Source organism: Microtus pennsylvanicus, chromosome 14, assembly GCF_037038515.1.
Source record: "Microtus pennsylvanicus isolate mMicPen1 chromosome 14, mMicPen1.hap1, whole genome shotgun sequence".
NCBI classification, from domain to species: domain Eukaryota; kingdom Metazoa; phylum Chordata; class Mammalia; order Rodentia; family Cricetidae; genus Microtus; species Microtus pennsylvanicus.
The window spans coordinates 59280193-59298298 of record NC_134592.1 but is presented as its reverse complement, the minus strand read 5'-3'; the positions used below and the strand labels follow the sequence as shown (position 1 = coordinate 59298298).

The window sequence follows — 18106 nt, the reverse complement described above, 5'->3', positions numbered from 1 at the left end:
AAAAGCCAATGAAAGATTAGAATCACTAATTTCTTAGTTAAACGTTGAACTATGTGTTATGTGCCTTGAGTAGTGTATTGGAACCATCTGAAGATTTTTAACAGCCGGAGGTTCTGGCCCTGGCCCAGACCAACAGCATCAGACTCTCTAGCAGGAAGGGAGACCCAGGCTACAGCCCAGCTGAGTGTTCCCCAGATGGTCCCAACTGCAACCCGGTGAGGAACCAGCTACTCTCTGGTGTTTGAATAACTGAATTCTTCCTTAGAGACAAACCAACAATCCTGGGAGTACACCACTCTGAGATGTCACCCAGCTGAAGCAAACATGTAACTTTAACAATGTGTCTTTTTCAGTCAAGGGCAGCTGATCTGGCTCGCCCTTGCCTTGGCTATTTCTGCAGCCAGGCTTCTTACATTCACATATTTTCCCTCCATGCTCTTATGGTGAACAGGAAAAACAAACTAACCGAGGGACAGGACTATCACCCTGACTCCTCCACGCTCTTTGGTTGCTCTTTCCAGAAGAATAAAAATAAATAAAGACTAGCCTCTAACTTCTCTTAAATGTTTCAAAACAAAACAATTAAAATGCTTGTGTAAACAGCCATGAAACTTAATGAGCTATTTCCTCTATTTTTTAAGTCACAGACTCGGGGTCTATCATGAAAATAGCTGCACAATTTTGATTCTGCCAGATCACTGTGGAATGGCCTCAGGGACTATGCCCTTGGGTGGTTCTGCCTGCACCCCTTCAGCCATGTGATGTGAGTAGCAGTGCCTGAGTTGCTGCCTGGCAACTAGTTCTACAAGATCATGACAGTTTCCCAGGCTGACTGGAGGAGGCTATCCCACCCTGGTGGAGGACACACAAAGAACAATCATGAAAAGAACCGTTTTAATTGTCCTCATCTTTCTCCCAAAGAATACATTAGGGTGGTTAATAGGACTTCTAAGAAAAGCCCAGCTCTCTCATGGAAGAGGTCGAACCCTTCAAGAAGCCACGAAAAAGAAAGAGCCAGCCGGGCGGTGGTGGCGCACGCCTTTAATCCCAGCACTCGGGAGGCAGAGGCAGGCGGATCTCTGTGAGTTCGAGGCCAGCCTGGTCTACAGAGCAAGTGCCAGGACAGGCTCCAAAGCTACAGAGAAACCCTGTCTCGAAAAACCAAAAAAAAAAAAAAAAGAAAAAAAAAAGAGCCAGAACAGGCCGATCCGCAAGGGTAGTAAGAGGAATTAAACCCTTAGTCTGCTTGATGAAAACATCAAACCATTCTACCTAGGCAAGGACTGACCATCTGAGAGGGGAGTGAGCAACACACTCCAACACAGGTGCCCCGCAACACCAGGCCTGTTGGTGTGGGAATGATTCCACTTGTATCAATGTCCATAAAAGACAAACCCATAGGGGTAGGAAGTGGATTAGTGATTGCTGAGCGTGGAGGTGAAGAAAGAGATGCCCGTCAACCACCAGGAGACATCATTTTGGAGGTGATGGAATGTTCTAAAACTGGACTACGATGAGGATCATCAACTTTACTTGAAGTCACCGAATCCTGTTCTTTAAATGGATGGATTCTATGACGTAAATTACAACTAAATAAAGCTAGTTTTAAAACAGATATTGTAGCCAGGTGCAGAAGTAGCACTGCCATAGGGCTGAGGTGAGAGAATTGTGAATTTAAGGTCATCGTGATTACAGTAAAACCAAATCTCAAAAGAAAAAAAGGGGGGGGGACTGCCAGAGTAAGGGCTGTGCAGGTCTGGAGTTCCTCAGCTGTCTTCAGGTCGTCGCCTGTCACGAACCATCCCCCTTGAGTTTCGTTCTTTCTCCATGTCCATCATGAAAAGTGACTATAGTAGAATTGGCGGTGGGGGATGGGACACACAAAGAGAGAGAGAGAGAGAGAGAGAGAGAGAGAGAGAGAGAGAGAGAGAGAGAGAGAGAGAGAACGAAATAGACTGGACCGACAAACAAGGAGGACTCTTCCCTGATCTAGAAAAAAAGGAAGAAAAAGAAAATGTAAATAAAAATGTCAATATTGCCTGGAGGTTAGCGGGCACTCTACGACGTTCCTACCCCTTACAACAAACGACCGGTCACGGAAAACAGTTTTCTCGCAGAAAAGAAGTCTGGAGGCCGAGCCCCTAAAGAATAACGGGTTGTGGAACAAGTTTCCCAGCGCAGTGTTTCACCAAATGCCGGTTGGTTTTACTTAAAGGTAGCACTGTTCCCACGGGCGCGAAGTTGGAAGTTTTCTAGGACCCGGTGTTCGGCTGCTCAACACCCCACAGAGACCGTGCGGAGTCCGTCAATTCCCTCTGGGCAGTCACCCACCACCTCGTCCAGTACCCTGCACGACCTGCGCGTCTCTAGGAGCGTCCCCAGGCGCGCTCAGATGCACCCCACCCCCAAATCCCGGGGCGCCACCGGCTACCTTCACACCTCCCCAGGGGACCCCCACACCGCAGGGAGAGGCGCCAGTGCGCCGGCCTCTCCGGGGGAGGGGGGTGGGTGTCGGTGGCGAGGGCGGAGCTGGCCGGCCACCGCCCTACCGGGGAACCTAGGACCGCTCCCAGCCCCCTCCCGTGGCCCCCCGCACCGCACAGTGCTCATGCGCGCCGCCGGCCTTTATAGCGGCCGCGGAGCCGCGCTTACCGCACTCGGGTGCAGCCGGGCGGATCCCACGCAGGTGCGGGACCCGGGGTGATGCACGGGGTCTGTTCCTGTCTATCTGTGTGTCCTGGCGTCCCCCATGCCAATATGAGGTGGCACAGTGTGCCCGGGACTGCTCTATGTGCAGTGGCCAGGCTCTCCCGCCTTCGCCCGCTCCCGAGGAGCCCGGGGGCCCTGGGGTCCCCGGCGAGCCTCGCTCACGCCTCGCTCTCCCGCAGGTCTTCGCAGACCCCCGCCATGCCCTCGTCCTGGATCCATGCTCTTTGCCTCGGTGGGTACGCGCCCTCACCGCCGCGCCCGCGCGGGCGGAGGCAGCAGCCACCTAGCTGTCCTTTCTCCTCAGGTGCGTGGCTGCTGCTGCTACTGCTGCCGCGGCTCGCGCGCGCCGAGGGAGCCGGTGAGTTGGATGCGGGAGGAGGAGGGAGGGAGGACAGGGAGGGAGGGAAGGAGGCTGAGGATCTGCGGAGGGATGCCGGACTGGAGTGGTGGAGAGGCGTCCGCTCCCATCCCCTGTGCACCAGGGGTCTGACAGGTCCTTTTCCCGGGAGTACACCATCTAGCTCCGGGACTCCTAGTCCCGAGTTACTGGCTTGGGAAAACCGGTTGGTTCCAGCCTGCAGATGGGTCGCCTCAGGTCCTGGTCCCACCTAGTCCGATCACCTTGTTGTGTGTTTGTCGTACTGTAACCCCCATGGAAGCACCGTCGGCAGTTCTTCACGCTCTCTGGAAGCCTCAAAAGAGTTGGTTCCACGTGTAGAAAAGCCCGAGGAAGGGTGTGTGGCTCGGTGTCTTTTCTGCGACATGTAAGGGGTAGTTTCATTTCTAAAAATCTGTTGTTTGCTTTTCTTGAAAGTGGAAATGGTAAGTACCGCACCTGGCTGCCGTGTTCACCTTTTGTCCAAGGGAGTCAGTGTTAGCGGCTCTAAGACAGACTAGATTCGAGATTCTAGCGTCACTGCCGGCCCCTACCCTCAGGTCGCTGAAAACAAGAAAGACTGGGGTTATTTGATAGAGGTGCTGGACTCCTGTACGGAGTTAGGATCTTAACTGAGCAGAGGAACTGGTATTACACCTGGGAGAAGTCTTCCCCTTTCTTCCATGGCCCAGGTAGCAGCACCCACAGAGGTCCTTGCAGAGGCAAGTAACTCAACTTGCAAAACTATCCCGTCTTGTCGGGTGAGGGAGATGTTGAATCCCCCACCCCCACCCCAAACATCTGTTTCCAAAGATCTTTGTCCCTGTGTTTGGAAAATCGTACTCAATAACCTTAATGTCGGTTTAATCGGCAGTGAATTGGCAGGCTACCATTTCGGAGTCTGTTGTAATTTGACAAATTAACACCTTTCATAGTAACTTTGTTTGCTTTTGGGGGGGCGATGTCACTGTAGCTCAGGCTAGCCTCAAACTCAAGGCAAAAATCTTCCTGCCTCAGTTTCCCGAGTGATGGGATGACTGAGTGAGCCACTCAGGGTTTTCCAAAGAAGCATTTGCTGCCTCAGGGGTCCCTTTGGTCGGATCTGGAGGAGATGTAATCAGATGTAAGTGTAGGACTACCTCGTGTCTGTCCTTTGGGAGTTGTAGGGTGCTCCTTGGGCTAATTAACACTATAACTTTCATTTCCTCATTTGGAAACTGTGCAACTACATAACGTTCTGTGGACCCAGGCACCACTTAACTGGCTGGTTTGTGTGAACGTGAGATTTAAGGCGGTGGTTGTGTCAGGTAACAAGGCTAAATAGCCCCGTGGAAAGGGTCACTTCAAGACTTTTGCATGTGTCTATGAAGACACCCCACGACCCAGAATTACTGTCATGGTAAACGACTGTCAACAGTTTCATTGCAACTGAGATTTTTGTAGTTCTAAGGACAAGGTCAAAGACAAGCATTGCCTTCTCATTCAGATGCACTTTGTTACATTGTCCAAACTAAGAACTGAGAATATTGTCACATTAGACATCTGTAGCAACTGGGCCCTAGATTAAATTGAAAATCCCTTTTGTTTTGCTAACATCTAAAACAGCATCAACATTTAAGTCAGTGTTTTGGTGGAAGTAGAGAAACTAGGGGGTTAAAATAATCCCATCTCCCGAGTTTCCTGCAACACTCCTCCAGGAAGCCTTCAGAGCACTTATGTAACAAATCCTTTCTCTCCAGTTCCCATTGCCATCACCTGCTTCACCAGAGGCCTGGATATCCGGAAAGAGAAAGCAGATGTTCTCTGCCCAGGAGGCTGTTCTCTCGAGGAATTTTCTGTGTTTGGGAACATAGTATATGCTTCGGTGTCCAGCATCTGTGGGGCCGCTGTCCATAGGTGAGCCGGAACATGTGGGGAGGGCCAAGCATAGTTAGTCTCTCCCTTGTTCAGCCCTTTGGTCCCATTTCCTACCTGCTTGCTTCTTTTCCATGTCCCTTGGGGCCACAGGAGGTGGATATATTCTTAAGGTTTTCATGGGCATTCTTGCATCACCAAATAGACAAGGGAAGCTGTCTGACAATGAGCAGATGTATTAATTAATAAAAAGTGTGTGTATGTGTGCGCTATAGTTTGGCTTCCCATGGAGGACAGACGAGGGTGTTGGATCCCTAGGAGGTAGAGTTACATGTGTTGTGAGCCACCTCATGGTGCTAGGAACTGATCTTGGGGCTTCTTAAACACTGAGCCGGCTCTCCAGCTTTGCATAAGTGCCTGATGGCTCCATTCCTACGATTCTAAAAACATTCCTCATGGTGTCATACGATTTTTAGCTTCCATCTCAAATTTTAAAGTAGACCCAGCTTTGGTCTGCTTTCCACATGAGAATGAACTCGGGTTATGAGATATCTTGTTGACTGTCACTACGGTGAGCCAATGCTACCCCATCATACAGTAAAAGAGTGGGTGTGATTTTTCTAATACAATCCAAGAGCACATGCAGTTAGTTAGCACCATTTTATTAATTCTTATCTTGGAGATAAGAAACAGGGTACCGGTGTGTCCTTAGCATCGCTTTAAAAAGTTTGACAGCACAAAGTCCTTCCTCCAGACACTTCTGTTCCTGTAAACGTGAGTCTCGAGGCCGGCAGCAAGCATCCTTAGGCAACTTTTCCACTCAGCTGTTTTCTTGACCAATCAGAGCAACGGGATAGTGTCTCAGCTTAGCTCTGACATTGCAGGGGAGTAATTGACAGCTCCGGGGGACCTGTGCGTGTCTATAGCCTTCCTGGTCGAGAGAACTATTCTTCTGTGGATGCCAATGGTGTCCAGTCCCAGACGCTTTCCAGATGGCCTTCTTCCTTCGCAGTGACCAGTAGGTACAATTTCCTTGTTCTCAGCTGTGCATAAACACTTCCCCACACCCTCAAAGGGATTTTCGGCTTTCTTTAGACCAGCCTTTTTGATTGACGGAGAATCTTGTAGTTAAGAAGTCAACTATGGGACAAAGTCACCCAAGTTTGGGGGAGTAAAAATCTCACCTCACTCAGTGGAAACCGAAATCGGAATTGTTTGCAGTCTGAATGCCTAGATAGTTAGCAGGTAACAAACTGTCAAACCTGGAGAGTCAGTTTTTGGTGATCTTTTCAAATACTTCAAGAATCCAAAGCTAATGGTCAGTGTGATGTCTACATTTGAGTCACCATTGCCCCCAACCATCATGTAGAACTTTAGATGCATAACACTCTGATGGCAGAGAAGGAAAGAGAAAAACAATAAACTTCTCATCTCAACAGAAGGAAAAAGCAGTTCCCAGGAAGCCACGGGACGGGCAGTGTCCACCGCCCATCCGCCTGCAGGTATGAAACGCCGACCGATCTTGTTGCCGGGCATATCATTTGGAGTTAGAAATGCCATTGGTTGAAACGCCGACCGATCTTGTTGCCGGGCATATCATTTGGAGTTAGAAATGCCATTGGTAGAACCTTGCCTTCAGAACACTAATACCACAGAGGAGCAAAGCAGCTGCCTCACGTTTACTGATGTTTTGGATGGAAGCATTCTACTTTAGAGTTCACGGTTCTTCTCTTCTTTATCATAAACCTAGCTCAGCCAGTCCCAGGAAGTCCCTTCCATCCCTCCCTGATTTGATTTGTGGAAACCGGTCAAGGACCTCTTTCCAGCTCCAACAGGCCACTTGGTTTCTGCACTGCCATGTGACTGAAAGAAACCAGTGTGTGGCCGCTACAAAAAAAGTTCAGGGATCTCTGTTTCCAAAACAGTGGCCATCTCATTTTTATTTTATTAGAGATTTGTTTTATGTGTGCATGTGTGCGGGACTGTATTTATGTGTACGGTGTGTGTGCAGGCAAAGGCGGAACTAAAAGAGGGTGGTGGGCTATTCTGGAACCCAGGTTACAGGCACTGTGACTTCAGCTGCTTGATGTGGAGCTGGGAGCCAAACCTGGGACTTCTGTAAGAGCAGTAAAAGCTAGATTACCCGCTGCTTCATCTCTCCGGCCCCTACCATTTTAAAGTCGAAGAAATTAAGAACATGTGTCTCTGTATTCCCACCCTTGCTTCAGCTGTAGGTTTAGATATCAAAGCCTTGGATAGATACATACCAAATACATAGGCCTGCCACAGTTCCGTTCTGAGGTTGCTTTCCCAGTCCAGAAGACCCTGAGATGAATTTAAAAGGCCTTTCTAAGAACAGGACTCCTTGCCACAGGCTCATCCTGGTGGAAGTTCCTGCTGTGCAAATGGCTTGTGCTCAAGTGCTTCCTTTGTTTCAGGTAAACGGCTCAAGAAAACGCCAGAGAAGAAGACTGGCAATAAAGGTAAGAGCTAAGGGGGAGGGGCGGGGATGGGGGGTATTTCCTCCAGCTGCACTTGACACTCACAAGCCTCCCTTTGGCTCTCTGCAGACTGTAAGGCAGACATTGCATTTCTGATCGATGGGAGCTTTAATATAGGCCAGCGCCGATTCAATTTGCAGAAGAATTTCGTTGGGAAAGTGGCGTTGATGCTGGGAATTGGGACCGAAGGACCACACGTGGGCCTCGTGCAAGCCAGGTACCAACTTTAATAAAATGGGTAATTATGGCTGTCTTGAATGATAACTACTTAACAGGTTGTAATATTAATTTCAGTTAAATATAATTTAAGTTTGGACAAGCTGGATTCCCAAACTATAATTCGGGATTTACGAACGTCTCAGGAAGATTGGGTATCGTGGTGTATACCTTTAACCCCAGTACATAGGCAGCAGAGGCAGGCTTATATCCGCTTTGTGCCCATCTCTGTGAGTTCAATGCCAGCCTAGTCTACATAGCAAATAGACCAGCTAGAGCTGCATAATGAGACTGGTCCTTAGGGAGAGAAAATATATCTGAAGCACTTGCATGTGCATGCAGTGTTCACAGTTCTCCACACCGCAAACACCACCACCAACAGAAGACCGTCTGGTTAGTCTGTGCGGGTCTGAGGGCTCCTCTGGCATAAAAGGACTTTAGTGACCAGTACACTGTAGAAAGCCGGAAAGGGATTTCATGGCCTGGAAGCCTTACACGAACACTTTCTCTGCTTCACTCAGCTCCCGGCTTCCCTTTTCTGGAGGAAGCGGTGGTGAGCTCTCTGTTCCCTTTCTTTACTCTGCCAATTTATATGGACAGCCGGGAAATGAACAGCAGCCTCCCCCAATGTTAATCCCTTCCCATGTCCCTTCCTTGGAGATCTAAAGCATGACTGTCACGGGCTCTCATATGGTGACATCAGCCTGAGGGAGTGAGGTGGACTAACGTCTCATCTAGGGCATCAGACAATATATATTCTGAGGGTTAAGCAGGACACATGAGCAAAGTTCCCTGGAGTGCAAGCTGTATACCGTCACCGGGGCAAAAATCACCTGAGATAGGCTGTATGCAGTCGTGAGGACCACGCATGCTTACAAGCATCCTGCTGGATAATAAAGGGAAAGAGGAAGGGTGGTCTAAGGCAAACCCACTCCTTCTACACCTGGGGGGGGGGCACGAAAGCACGATCCAAGAACAACCAGAGGTCACGAGCTCTCAGTCCGACACGGGCCCTCTTCTACTTCATTCCTGTAAACATGATCGTGATGGCTTTAGCACCTACTAATGTTCCTTAGAGGAAGCTTGACAAGTAGAACAAAGAAGTGCATTTAGCAGACCAAGTCCTCCAGATCCTGCCCTTGTAAAGTTGTTTCCTTTCAGCGCTGGGGAAGACGTTTGCTTTCCCCTTGTCTGTGTTTCAGGCTGTAAAAGTGTTGGACCCCGTTAGCTCACTCCTTAGTGTCTGAAGCATTCTCTCGTGTCGAATGCCTGTTGCACGCTGTCTTATAGGCTTCCTTTGCATACTTGAGACTGTCTCTCCCTGCCGTCCGCTGCCACACAGCACCTCATGACAAGAAGCTTGTGTCAGCTTTGTTCCCAGCTTTGACTGTTTCATTCTGCTGAATTCCCTGGGTGGGAAGTTCAGACACTTTCAAAGTTTCTGATAAAAATAGCTAAGTTGCTTTCTAGAAGGTTGAGTGAGGCAGCTAATACTGTCAGCCGTGGATAAAGACGGCCCGGCCCCTCTACTAGCACTCACTAATATTCCAGCCCTTATGCCCCGCCCCCCTTTGGTTTTTCAAGACTGGGTTTCTCTGTGTATCCCTGGCTGTCCTGGAACTTGCTCTGAAGACCAGGCTGGCCTCGAATTCAAGGCCTCTGCCTCCCAAGTCCATTTGTTACCTTTTATAATAGGGTCTGTTTTGAAGATATTTAAATTTTCTTTTTTTTAAAAAAGGAAAGTATTTTTATTTTATGTGTATTGGTATTTTGCCATAGGTATCAGGTCCCCTGGAACTGGGATTACAGAGAGTTGTGAGCTGCCATGTGGGTGCTGGGAATTGAACCTGGGTCCTCTGGAAGAACAGTCAATGCTCTTAACCACTGAGCCATCTCTCTAGCCCAATATTTAACCTTTCTATATAATATAGTCATTTTCCCCTTGCCTTTAAAACACTGAGCCCTTTATTATGTTGATTTAAATGCAAAATCAATTTTCTTTGAGTCAAGGACTGATTTTTTTATTATTATTTTGGTGATCTAGATTTTTTTTTTTTTGAACAGGGTTTCTCTGGAACTTACTTTGTAGACCAGGCTGTCCTCAAACTCAGAGATCCACCTGCCTCTGATTCCCAAGTACTGGGATTAAAGGCGTGCACCACTGTGCCTGATTTAAGTCCTGATACATTTTCTAAGTGTATTTCCTGTATATTTCAACTCTCCCATATGACTTTTTTTTTCTTACATTGATTTGTTTTGACTAATTTAACCCTATGCTTTTTCAAAACGAAAGCTGCATTAACCTATATACTCACATTTTTCTGCTTTAGGAAGCACTAGAATAAAGAGCTCACTGTGGCACAGATTCTGATTGTTCTTAATAAAACCCAGAGTCAGATATTAGAGGGTGAAAGCTGAGAGGTCAGAGAAGCAGCACATCCAACCACTAGACAGACCTTTGACCTCTACCGAATCCTCAGACCAAAGGGGAGATCCTGTCCTCAGACTGCCTTCGTCCTCTGACTGACCCCTTCAGACCACACCTCAGACTGCATCCTTAGACTGCTCTGAGCTCCTGTCTCCTGCCTTATATTCCTCTCTCTGCCCAGCCATATCACTCCTGTCTCCGCCTCTCTAGTGATGGGATCCCACTTTGTGTGAGCTCTGTTTCTCTTTTAAACAGATTCAATCAAGTGTAGCCCAGGGTTACCTTGAACTCACAGAGATCCCTCTGCCTCTGTCTCCCAAGTCCTGGAATTAAAGGTGTGTGCCACCATTGCCTGTCCTCTAGTGGCTTAGCTCTGCACTCTGATCTTCAGGCAAGCTTTGTTAAAATACACACAAAATATCACTACATAATAAATATATAAATAGGACAGGGTGACCTTTGCATCATTAATGATGCAAAAATAAGATGACTGGCTTAGGTCAGAATCTGAATAATTGAGAGTGACTACAAACTTACCTAGGTAACCAAACCGTGCCATCGGATTGCATGATCCAGCAGGTGGGCGGGGAGAAAGTCTGTGCTCTTCCTGTCATTCACAGAATCTTGAAGAGTCAGGGATAGTCACAGGCATCTTCAGTCCCACAGCCCCAAAAGATGAAACAGGAGATCTTGTCTTAAAGCAAGCAAGCAAACAAACAATAAAGCCCGATGTTAAAATGGCTACTTATGCTTAAAGCTTAAAAACTTGCACTAATGAAATTCTGACTACAAAGGTTTTACTCAGCCTTGTGTGTGTGTGCGTGTGTGTGTATGTGTGTGTGTGTGTGTGCGCGCGCGCAGGTGGGTGCAGAAGGTAGAGGACACTCCATGTTTTATTCTTCAGATGCCATCCACTTTTTATTGTTTTAGATAGGTCTCTGATAGGCCTGGAACTTGCCAAGTAGGGTGGCTGGTTGGCCAACATGTCCCAGGCATCTGCCTCCTCACAAATCTGAGCCACCACGCTCAGCTCTCCTTACATGAGTTCTGGAGATTGAACTCATGTCTTGGACTGAACCATCTCCTCAGTCTTTGATATGATCTCTAATGAACAAAATATAGTTAAAAGTGAGCTGAAATTCTTTAAAAAAAAACAGGATTGGCAAGTGCCGTTGTCGTTTTTGTAAGAAAAGTTTTACATTGCAGTGTTTTACAATACATTTCCTTGTATGTTTTCCCGTCTTTAAAATGTCAGTCTTAGGGACTAGAAATAAGGCTCAGCAATCAAGAGCCTTGGTTGCTCTTCCAAAGGACCAAGGTTCACCTACGTGGTCACTTACACGTATCTGTTTCCAGTTCCAGGAGATCTAGCGCCCTCTTGTGGCTGCTGTGAGCACCAGACATACTCACAGTGCACTGACATAACAAGCAGACAAAACACCCACATACAAATAATACTTTCAGATGTCAGTAATTTTTTTTTTTTTGGCTAATAGACAGCTAAATGCTTCAGGGGCTGTGCACTGGAGCAGATGTACACTCACACCCAACTGTTTCCTACACACCTGGTGCCCAACCCTGGAGAGTGCCACCAAGCCCGCACAGCCGCACCTGCCTGCACACAGAAAGTCTGTCACGCCAGTTCCAACCTGAATTTGAAGCAATTGAGTCTGAATTTAACACATTCTGTTAGGCAAATTCCGTGAGTTCTGAGCCTGTTTCTTTAAATAATTAGTATAATTCCACCTCATGAAAATAGGGAATGAAATTGCAAATGCTTAGCTATTATTTAAAATATAATAAAATTGGAGTGTAGCAACCATACTTGTTACATTTCTGAAACATTCCCAGTGAGTGGAAGCAATGTACTAGTTGATCATATATACTTTGTGATTTAAAAGAGACTGAGGTCCGACTCTTTCTTACATTTCTTATATATGGTTTGTTTATATTGTTTTGCCTACGTCGATTTCTCTATACCATGTGTGTGCCTGGTACCCAGAGGGGTCATGTGAGTGATGCTAGATCCCCTGGGAGTGAATCAGATGGTTGTGAGCTGCTATGTTGCTACTGGGAATTGAACATTGGTCCTCTACCAGTAATTTAAAAACAGGCTGTCTAACTATTTTCTTTCCTAAAAACTTTTTTTTTCATTCTTATAGTGAACATCCCAAAATAGAATTTTACCTGAAAAACTTTACTTCAGCCAAAGATGTCTTGTTTGCCATAAAAGAAGTAGGTTTCCGAGGGGGTAATTCCAACACAGGTAAGTGCACCACCTCCGGGCTCAGCATAGGGGATGATTGAGACAAAACCACAAGTTACCACTTTTGGTGCCATCTAGAGACTCCCTCCTGCTAGGTCTGTGTTAGCTAGATCTGCATCCCATCACCTGACAGCTCTCTGTAGTGGAAAACATGCCAGTGGCTTAGCCGCTAATTCTTTCTTTGCTTGTTATTTTTGTGTGTTTGTTTTGTTTTTTGAGACAGGGTTTCTCTGTATAACAGCCTGGCTGTCCAAGAACTTAATTTGTAGACCAGGCTGGCCTCAGACTCAAGAGATCCACCTGCCTCTGCCTCTCAAGTACTGGGATTAAAGGTGTGCGCCACCATCGCCTGGTGCTGATAATTCTTAAATAAATAAGTAAAATTTAAAAACCTACAGCATTGTGCTCTTTAGGAAAGTTACTGTTTGTAAGCAAAGATGAACAGACTTAACCACAAAGGCAGATGGAGCAGACTTTGGAAGGTTCCTTGTGCCCTAGCTGCCCTCATAGGCCAGTAAGGGGTGAGAGCACGACAGGAGGGGGCGTGTTATGTTTTACCGTTAAATGATAGAAGGGAATGTGAGACTCCTGGGAGGTGGAGGGGAAAGCAGTGTAGGTTGTGAAGACCAAAAATAGGCCTGAAGAATAATCAAACTTTCCCATTTCATAGATCTTTTACTAACTGAATTCCATAAGTTAAATTCTTAAAATGAATGGCATTACTATCTAGAATCGAAATGTCATTTGAGCCGTGACCAATGCTGGTCATTTGCTTCTGTTCTTAGGAAAAGCCTTGAAGCACACTGCTCAGAAATTCTTTACAGCAGACGCAGGGGTGAGAAAAGGGATACCAAAAGTGGTGGTGGTGTTTATTGATGGCTGGCCTTCTGATGACATTGAGGAAGCAGGCATTGTGGCCAGAGAGTTTGGTGTCAACGTATTTATAGTTTCTGTGGCCAAGCCCATCCCTGAAGAACTGGGGATGGTTCAGGATGTTGCATTTGTTGACAAGGTAAGGTGTAATGGCCAGTTCCTGCTAATGGGCGGGAGTGACTCAGTTTGGGACCTCTTACACCTAGTATTGATAAGCCCACAACTAGATTAATGTACAAATATTTGATATATTTGAGGAGGGCATGGAAGAACAAACCTGTAATCCCAGCTACTCTTGTAGACCAGGCTGGCCTTGAACTCAGAGATCTGCCTGCCTCTGCCTCCTAAGCACTGGGAGTGAAGGCGTGTGCCACCACTGCCCAGCAATCCCAGCTACTCAATGAGGCTTAGACGACAGGATTACAAGTCATGGGCCAGCCTGTTTAACTAAGACCCCTATCTCAAAATGAGAAGTAGCAAGAAGGCTGGGGATACATATGTAAGTTCTAGGTTCATTCTCCAACACTACCGTTTGCAAAATACTAAACTTTTTATTTTGGGGATATCTTTGGTCTTTCCCCTTTAGGCTGTGTGTCGGAACAACGGCTTCTTCTCTTATCACATGCCCAACTGGTTTGGCACCACAAAATACGTGAAGCCTCTGGTGCAGAAGCTCTGCACTCACGAGCAGATGATGTGCAGCAAGACCTGTTACAACTCGGTGAATATCGCCTTCCTAATCGACGGTTCCAGCAGTGTAGGGGATAGCAATTTCCGTCTCATGCTGGAATTCGTTTCTAACATAGCCAAGACATTTGAAATCTCAGACATTGGAGCCAAGATAGCTGCCGTCCAGTTCACTTACGATCAGCGCACAGAATTCAGTTTCACTGACTATAACACCAAAGAGAACGTTCTAGCTGTCCTAGGAAACATACGCTATATGAGTGGCGGAACAGCTACGGGTGATGCCATCTCCTTTACCGTCAGGAATGTATTCGGTCCCATGAGGGACAGCCCCAACAGGAACTTCCTGGTGGTGGTCACAGACGGGCAGTCCTACGATGATGTCCGAGGCCCCGCCGCAGCTGCGCACGACGCAGGTAAGATGGCTACCCTTTGTGTTAGAGGTACAAAAGGGGTCCTATGAACTCTGCATCAATATAGGCTCAGACATTTTTGTGGAAAGGATCCTTGCAGTGTGAACTAAATTCAATGAGCTTTAGGGTTTCCGTGATTGAACTGCAATTCTTCCAGGCATCATTAAAATCCCTTTGTAAGTTTTTTTAATCGCCACATATTTTTGCTTTAAAGACTAGCAGTCTCAGACTTATGTGCACCATGTGTACACCTGGTGCCTGTGAAGATCAGAAGAGGACATCTGATCCCTTGGAACTGGAGTTAGATGGTTGTGAACTATGTGGGTGCTGGAAACTGGACAAGGTTCTGTGCAAGAGCAACAAATGTTAATTGCTGAGCCATCTCTCTAACTCCAAAACTTACTTTTTTTTTTTTGGATTTTTCGAGACAGGGTTTCTCCGTAGCTTTTTGGTTCCTGTCCTGGAACTAGCTCTTGTAGACCAGGCTGGCCTCGAACTCACAGAGATCCGCCTGCCTCTGCCTCCCGAGTGCTGGGATTAAAGGCGTGTGCCACCACCGCCCAGCAAAACCTACAATTTTTGATAATTGATTTGTCAATACTTCAAAGACTGAAGTAGAGGAAACAATGATCACTAGAACCTATTCCTAGGACAATGCAAACTTCCCCACTTATGTATCCTTTTGTGCCAGGCTTAATTTAATGTGCTTCTTAAGAGCTCAGAATGATGTCCAACAGTGACAGCAGCAGGGTCTTTCCTCACTGCCAACCACGTGTAGGGTGTAGGATCTTTACAAACATCTGCTGGATGATGTCCTTCTGCTCCTATGTTCATGAACTGATCATCATGGTATTTTCATCAATTATTATAAGTTGTTAATAGCAAAGCTTTTGGTTCTGACCAAATTATTTTCACCACAACCAAACTGTCTGTAGTCTACCTAGAAAACTTAGCATCGATCTCATTTAAATTAAGCAGTTTTCTGAGGTTATATATTAATATATGAATATATAACTTTGTATGTAAGCTAGACCTATTTTTAACTCACTTAAAAATATTTCCATTGTAGGTATCACCATCTTCTCTGTTGGTGTGGCTTGGGCACCTCTGGATGACCTGAGAGATATGGCCTCTAAACCCAAGGAGTCACACGCTTTCTTTACCAGAGAGTTCACAGGATTAGAGCCAATTGTCTCCGACGTCATTAGAGGCATTTGTAGAGATTTCTTAGAATCCCAGCAATAACTGTGATACTCTGACAACTCAAAGAATAAATACATGAGGATCTAATATGCAAACTGTATTCTCAATATCTAAGTAACTTTATAGCTTAACAGGATCAGTAAATATGTCAACAGCAGTTTAAAGCAAATGAGCTTTCATTTGAAGCTCCAAATTTAGATTGGCCGAGGATAATCAGGGTCCTTAGAAACTCAGGAAAGAGATGTCATGGGTTTAAATTGAAGATTGCAAACATGCATACTCAAAGTGGCTATGTATGTATGCTCCAGTTAGACACAGCACTGGTCCTTTCCTAATAACTCTGTACTGACTGTGCAAGGAGAGAACAACTTTTAAACATAGATCAAGTGTAATTTTGACCCATGTGGATGCTTTCTTAAAACCAGTCAACAGACAGCTGTTATTTTATGTACTAGTCTTCATACACATTATATGGAACATGTATCAAGCTTCTTTTGTAGTGTTTTCATAACTAGTGGCTGAAAATACCACACTGAGTAAAGATAGGATTGCCTGGTATTTTTCTATTTATATCCTTAATTTTATGTGTATAGACAGGCATGTTCTCCAAGAACTGAGAAAATGTTTAAGCACGGAAAGTTTTTGAAAACTGTTTCAAGTATTGTACCAGGAAAAATACTTGGCATAATAGCTTGGATGTCAACAATAAAACTGGAAGTGACTAAGTGCCTATTTATTAACACTACTGTTTTTCTTCTATGATAAACATTCTACTCCTGCTAATGACCAATCTGAATTAAGTTGTATAATATTTCATTCAATTACATGCTGAACACCTATTGTAGACTACCAGATTTAACCACTAGGGCATGTTTTTGAGTACCTGCTTCAAGAGAAACATAAACAATATCTTTTTAAAAACTTGACCATATTTGTGAAATTGATGTCAAGGAGAGTATCAAAAACCCACTCAGCATAGACTAGAGCCCACAGGGGCTCTCCCACAAGAATCTTCCATTCCATACTGGCTACTTCCTCTAAGCTCTGGCCTCTCCTGTCAACCTGTTGACTACATCTGACCTAGGAAAGGCACTGGCTGTAGACCCATGACTTCCTGGAGTGTACAAAATTGCAGAACCCAGGCAGAGTAAGGATTATATGTGAAAAGAGATCGCCCCCAAGATGACATACAGGCTTAATAAAAAGAGCATTCCTCCTCCCCTCAAAGGCTGCAAACAATTCATTGTGAACAAGGAGAATCTTACCATAAGAAATAGGTTCAATTTAACCTGACTTCCTAAATTCTCTCCCTCGAGCAAATGAAACCCCAGTTTCCATTCATTAGCTCTTTTACAAGTCTTAATTCAACAAAGGACAAAACTTTGAAACATCTCAGATAACCAAAGATGCTAACATTTAATTGTCGATTGAGAGGAATTAAAATTTTAAGATACTATGCATTTCTGTAAGTAAACAAAAAATAACTAAGGATATACAATAAAGAATTACTTTTATTTTTTTAAAAATATTTATTTATTATGTATACAATTTCTACATGTATGCCTGCAGGCCAGAAGCGGGCACCAGACCTCATTACAGATGGTTGTAAGCCACCATGTGGTTGCTGGGAATTGAACTCAGGACCTTTGGAAGAGCAGGCAATGCTCTTAACCACTGAGCCATCTCTCCAGCCCTAAGAATTACTTTTAAGACAAAGTAATTTGTCGGCCTCATCAAAATCTTCTGCCTCATCCTCTTCAATTCTGAGCTTATAGACACGCAGAGTTTACAAGCTTTAATAATGAAGTTTTAAAAAAATGTATTATAATTCAGTTTCGGCAGGCATGTCTAGCTCATTCTGAAATGTTTTGCTGCACATCCCACGCCAACCTTACAGTCATGAGAGCCACCATACCTGCGCCTGGCACATCACTTTATAGCTTCCAAATGAGTTGAGATGTTGGGTAAAGCTTGAAATGAGGAAAGTAACTACAATCATGAGACAGAATGATTCAACAGCAAGGGGGGAAAAACATACTAAAATACCATTAAAACTTATAAAGTCAAGTTACTTTCCATAAATCATAAATAGAAACATATAAAACAAAAATAAGGCTTTTTCAACCTTTTAATCTGTTTGCTATCACTAAAAAATTAAAAAATAAACATACTATTTTTAAAATCCAGTTTTAATATACCATAAGACACAAATGTTTATGACCTGCAGTAACAAGCAAATTACAATTAAATAGTTATGCAATGGGTTTCAGAAGGCTCCCAGAACAAAACTTGCCTTGAGGAAATTTATTATTTAAATATAGGAGTATGGAGGAAGAATATCCCTTTAGTTCTTTTCATTTTTCAGCTCAGAAAACAAACTGCTTGTGTTCTTGGGTGCACATGGTATACACGTGCGAGAGTGCTAGTGTGTGCCCATGAATGCAGCAGAGGCCAGACCAGGCTCCTCCTCCACCGCCCATGAATGCAGCAGAGGCCAGACCAGGCTCCTCCTCCACCGCCCATGAGTGCAGCAGAGGCCAGACCAGGCTCCTCCTCCACCGCCCATGAATGCAGCAGAGG

General features: G+C 45.4%; 1 protein-coding gene across 2 annotated transcripts; it reads left to right on the top strand.

The window, feature by feature from the left end:
* Positions 1 to 2473: 2473 nt before the first annotated feature.
* On the top strand, positions 2474 to 16262 carry Coch (cochlin). 2 transcript variants are annotated; one of them, XM_075948172.1, is made up of 12 exons: positions 2604 to 2686; positions 2889 to 2941; positions 3014 to 3067; positions 4825 to 4981; positions 5824 to 5957; positions 6379 to 6441; positions 7378 to 7422; positions 7510 to 7657; positions 12247 to 12350; positions 13136 to 13362; positions 13810 to 14326; positions 15393 to 16262. In XM_075948172.1, the coding sequence occupies exons 2-12, from the start codon at positions 2908 to 2910 to the stop codon at positions 15566 to 15568; spliced, it is 1659 nt and encodes a 552-aa protein (XP_075804287.1). In that variant the 5' UTR covers positions 2604 to 2686; positions 2889 to 2907; the 3' UTR covers positions 15569 to 16262. The 2 variants fall into 2 exon arrangements, with proteins under 2 accessions (XP_075804286.1, XP_075804287.1); XM_075948171.1 differs by having other exon boundaries at positions 2474 to 2686; positions 2889 to 3067.
* The last annotated feature ends 1844 nt before the right edge of the window (positions 16263 to 18106 follow it).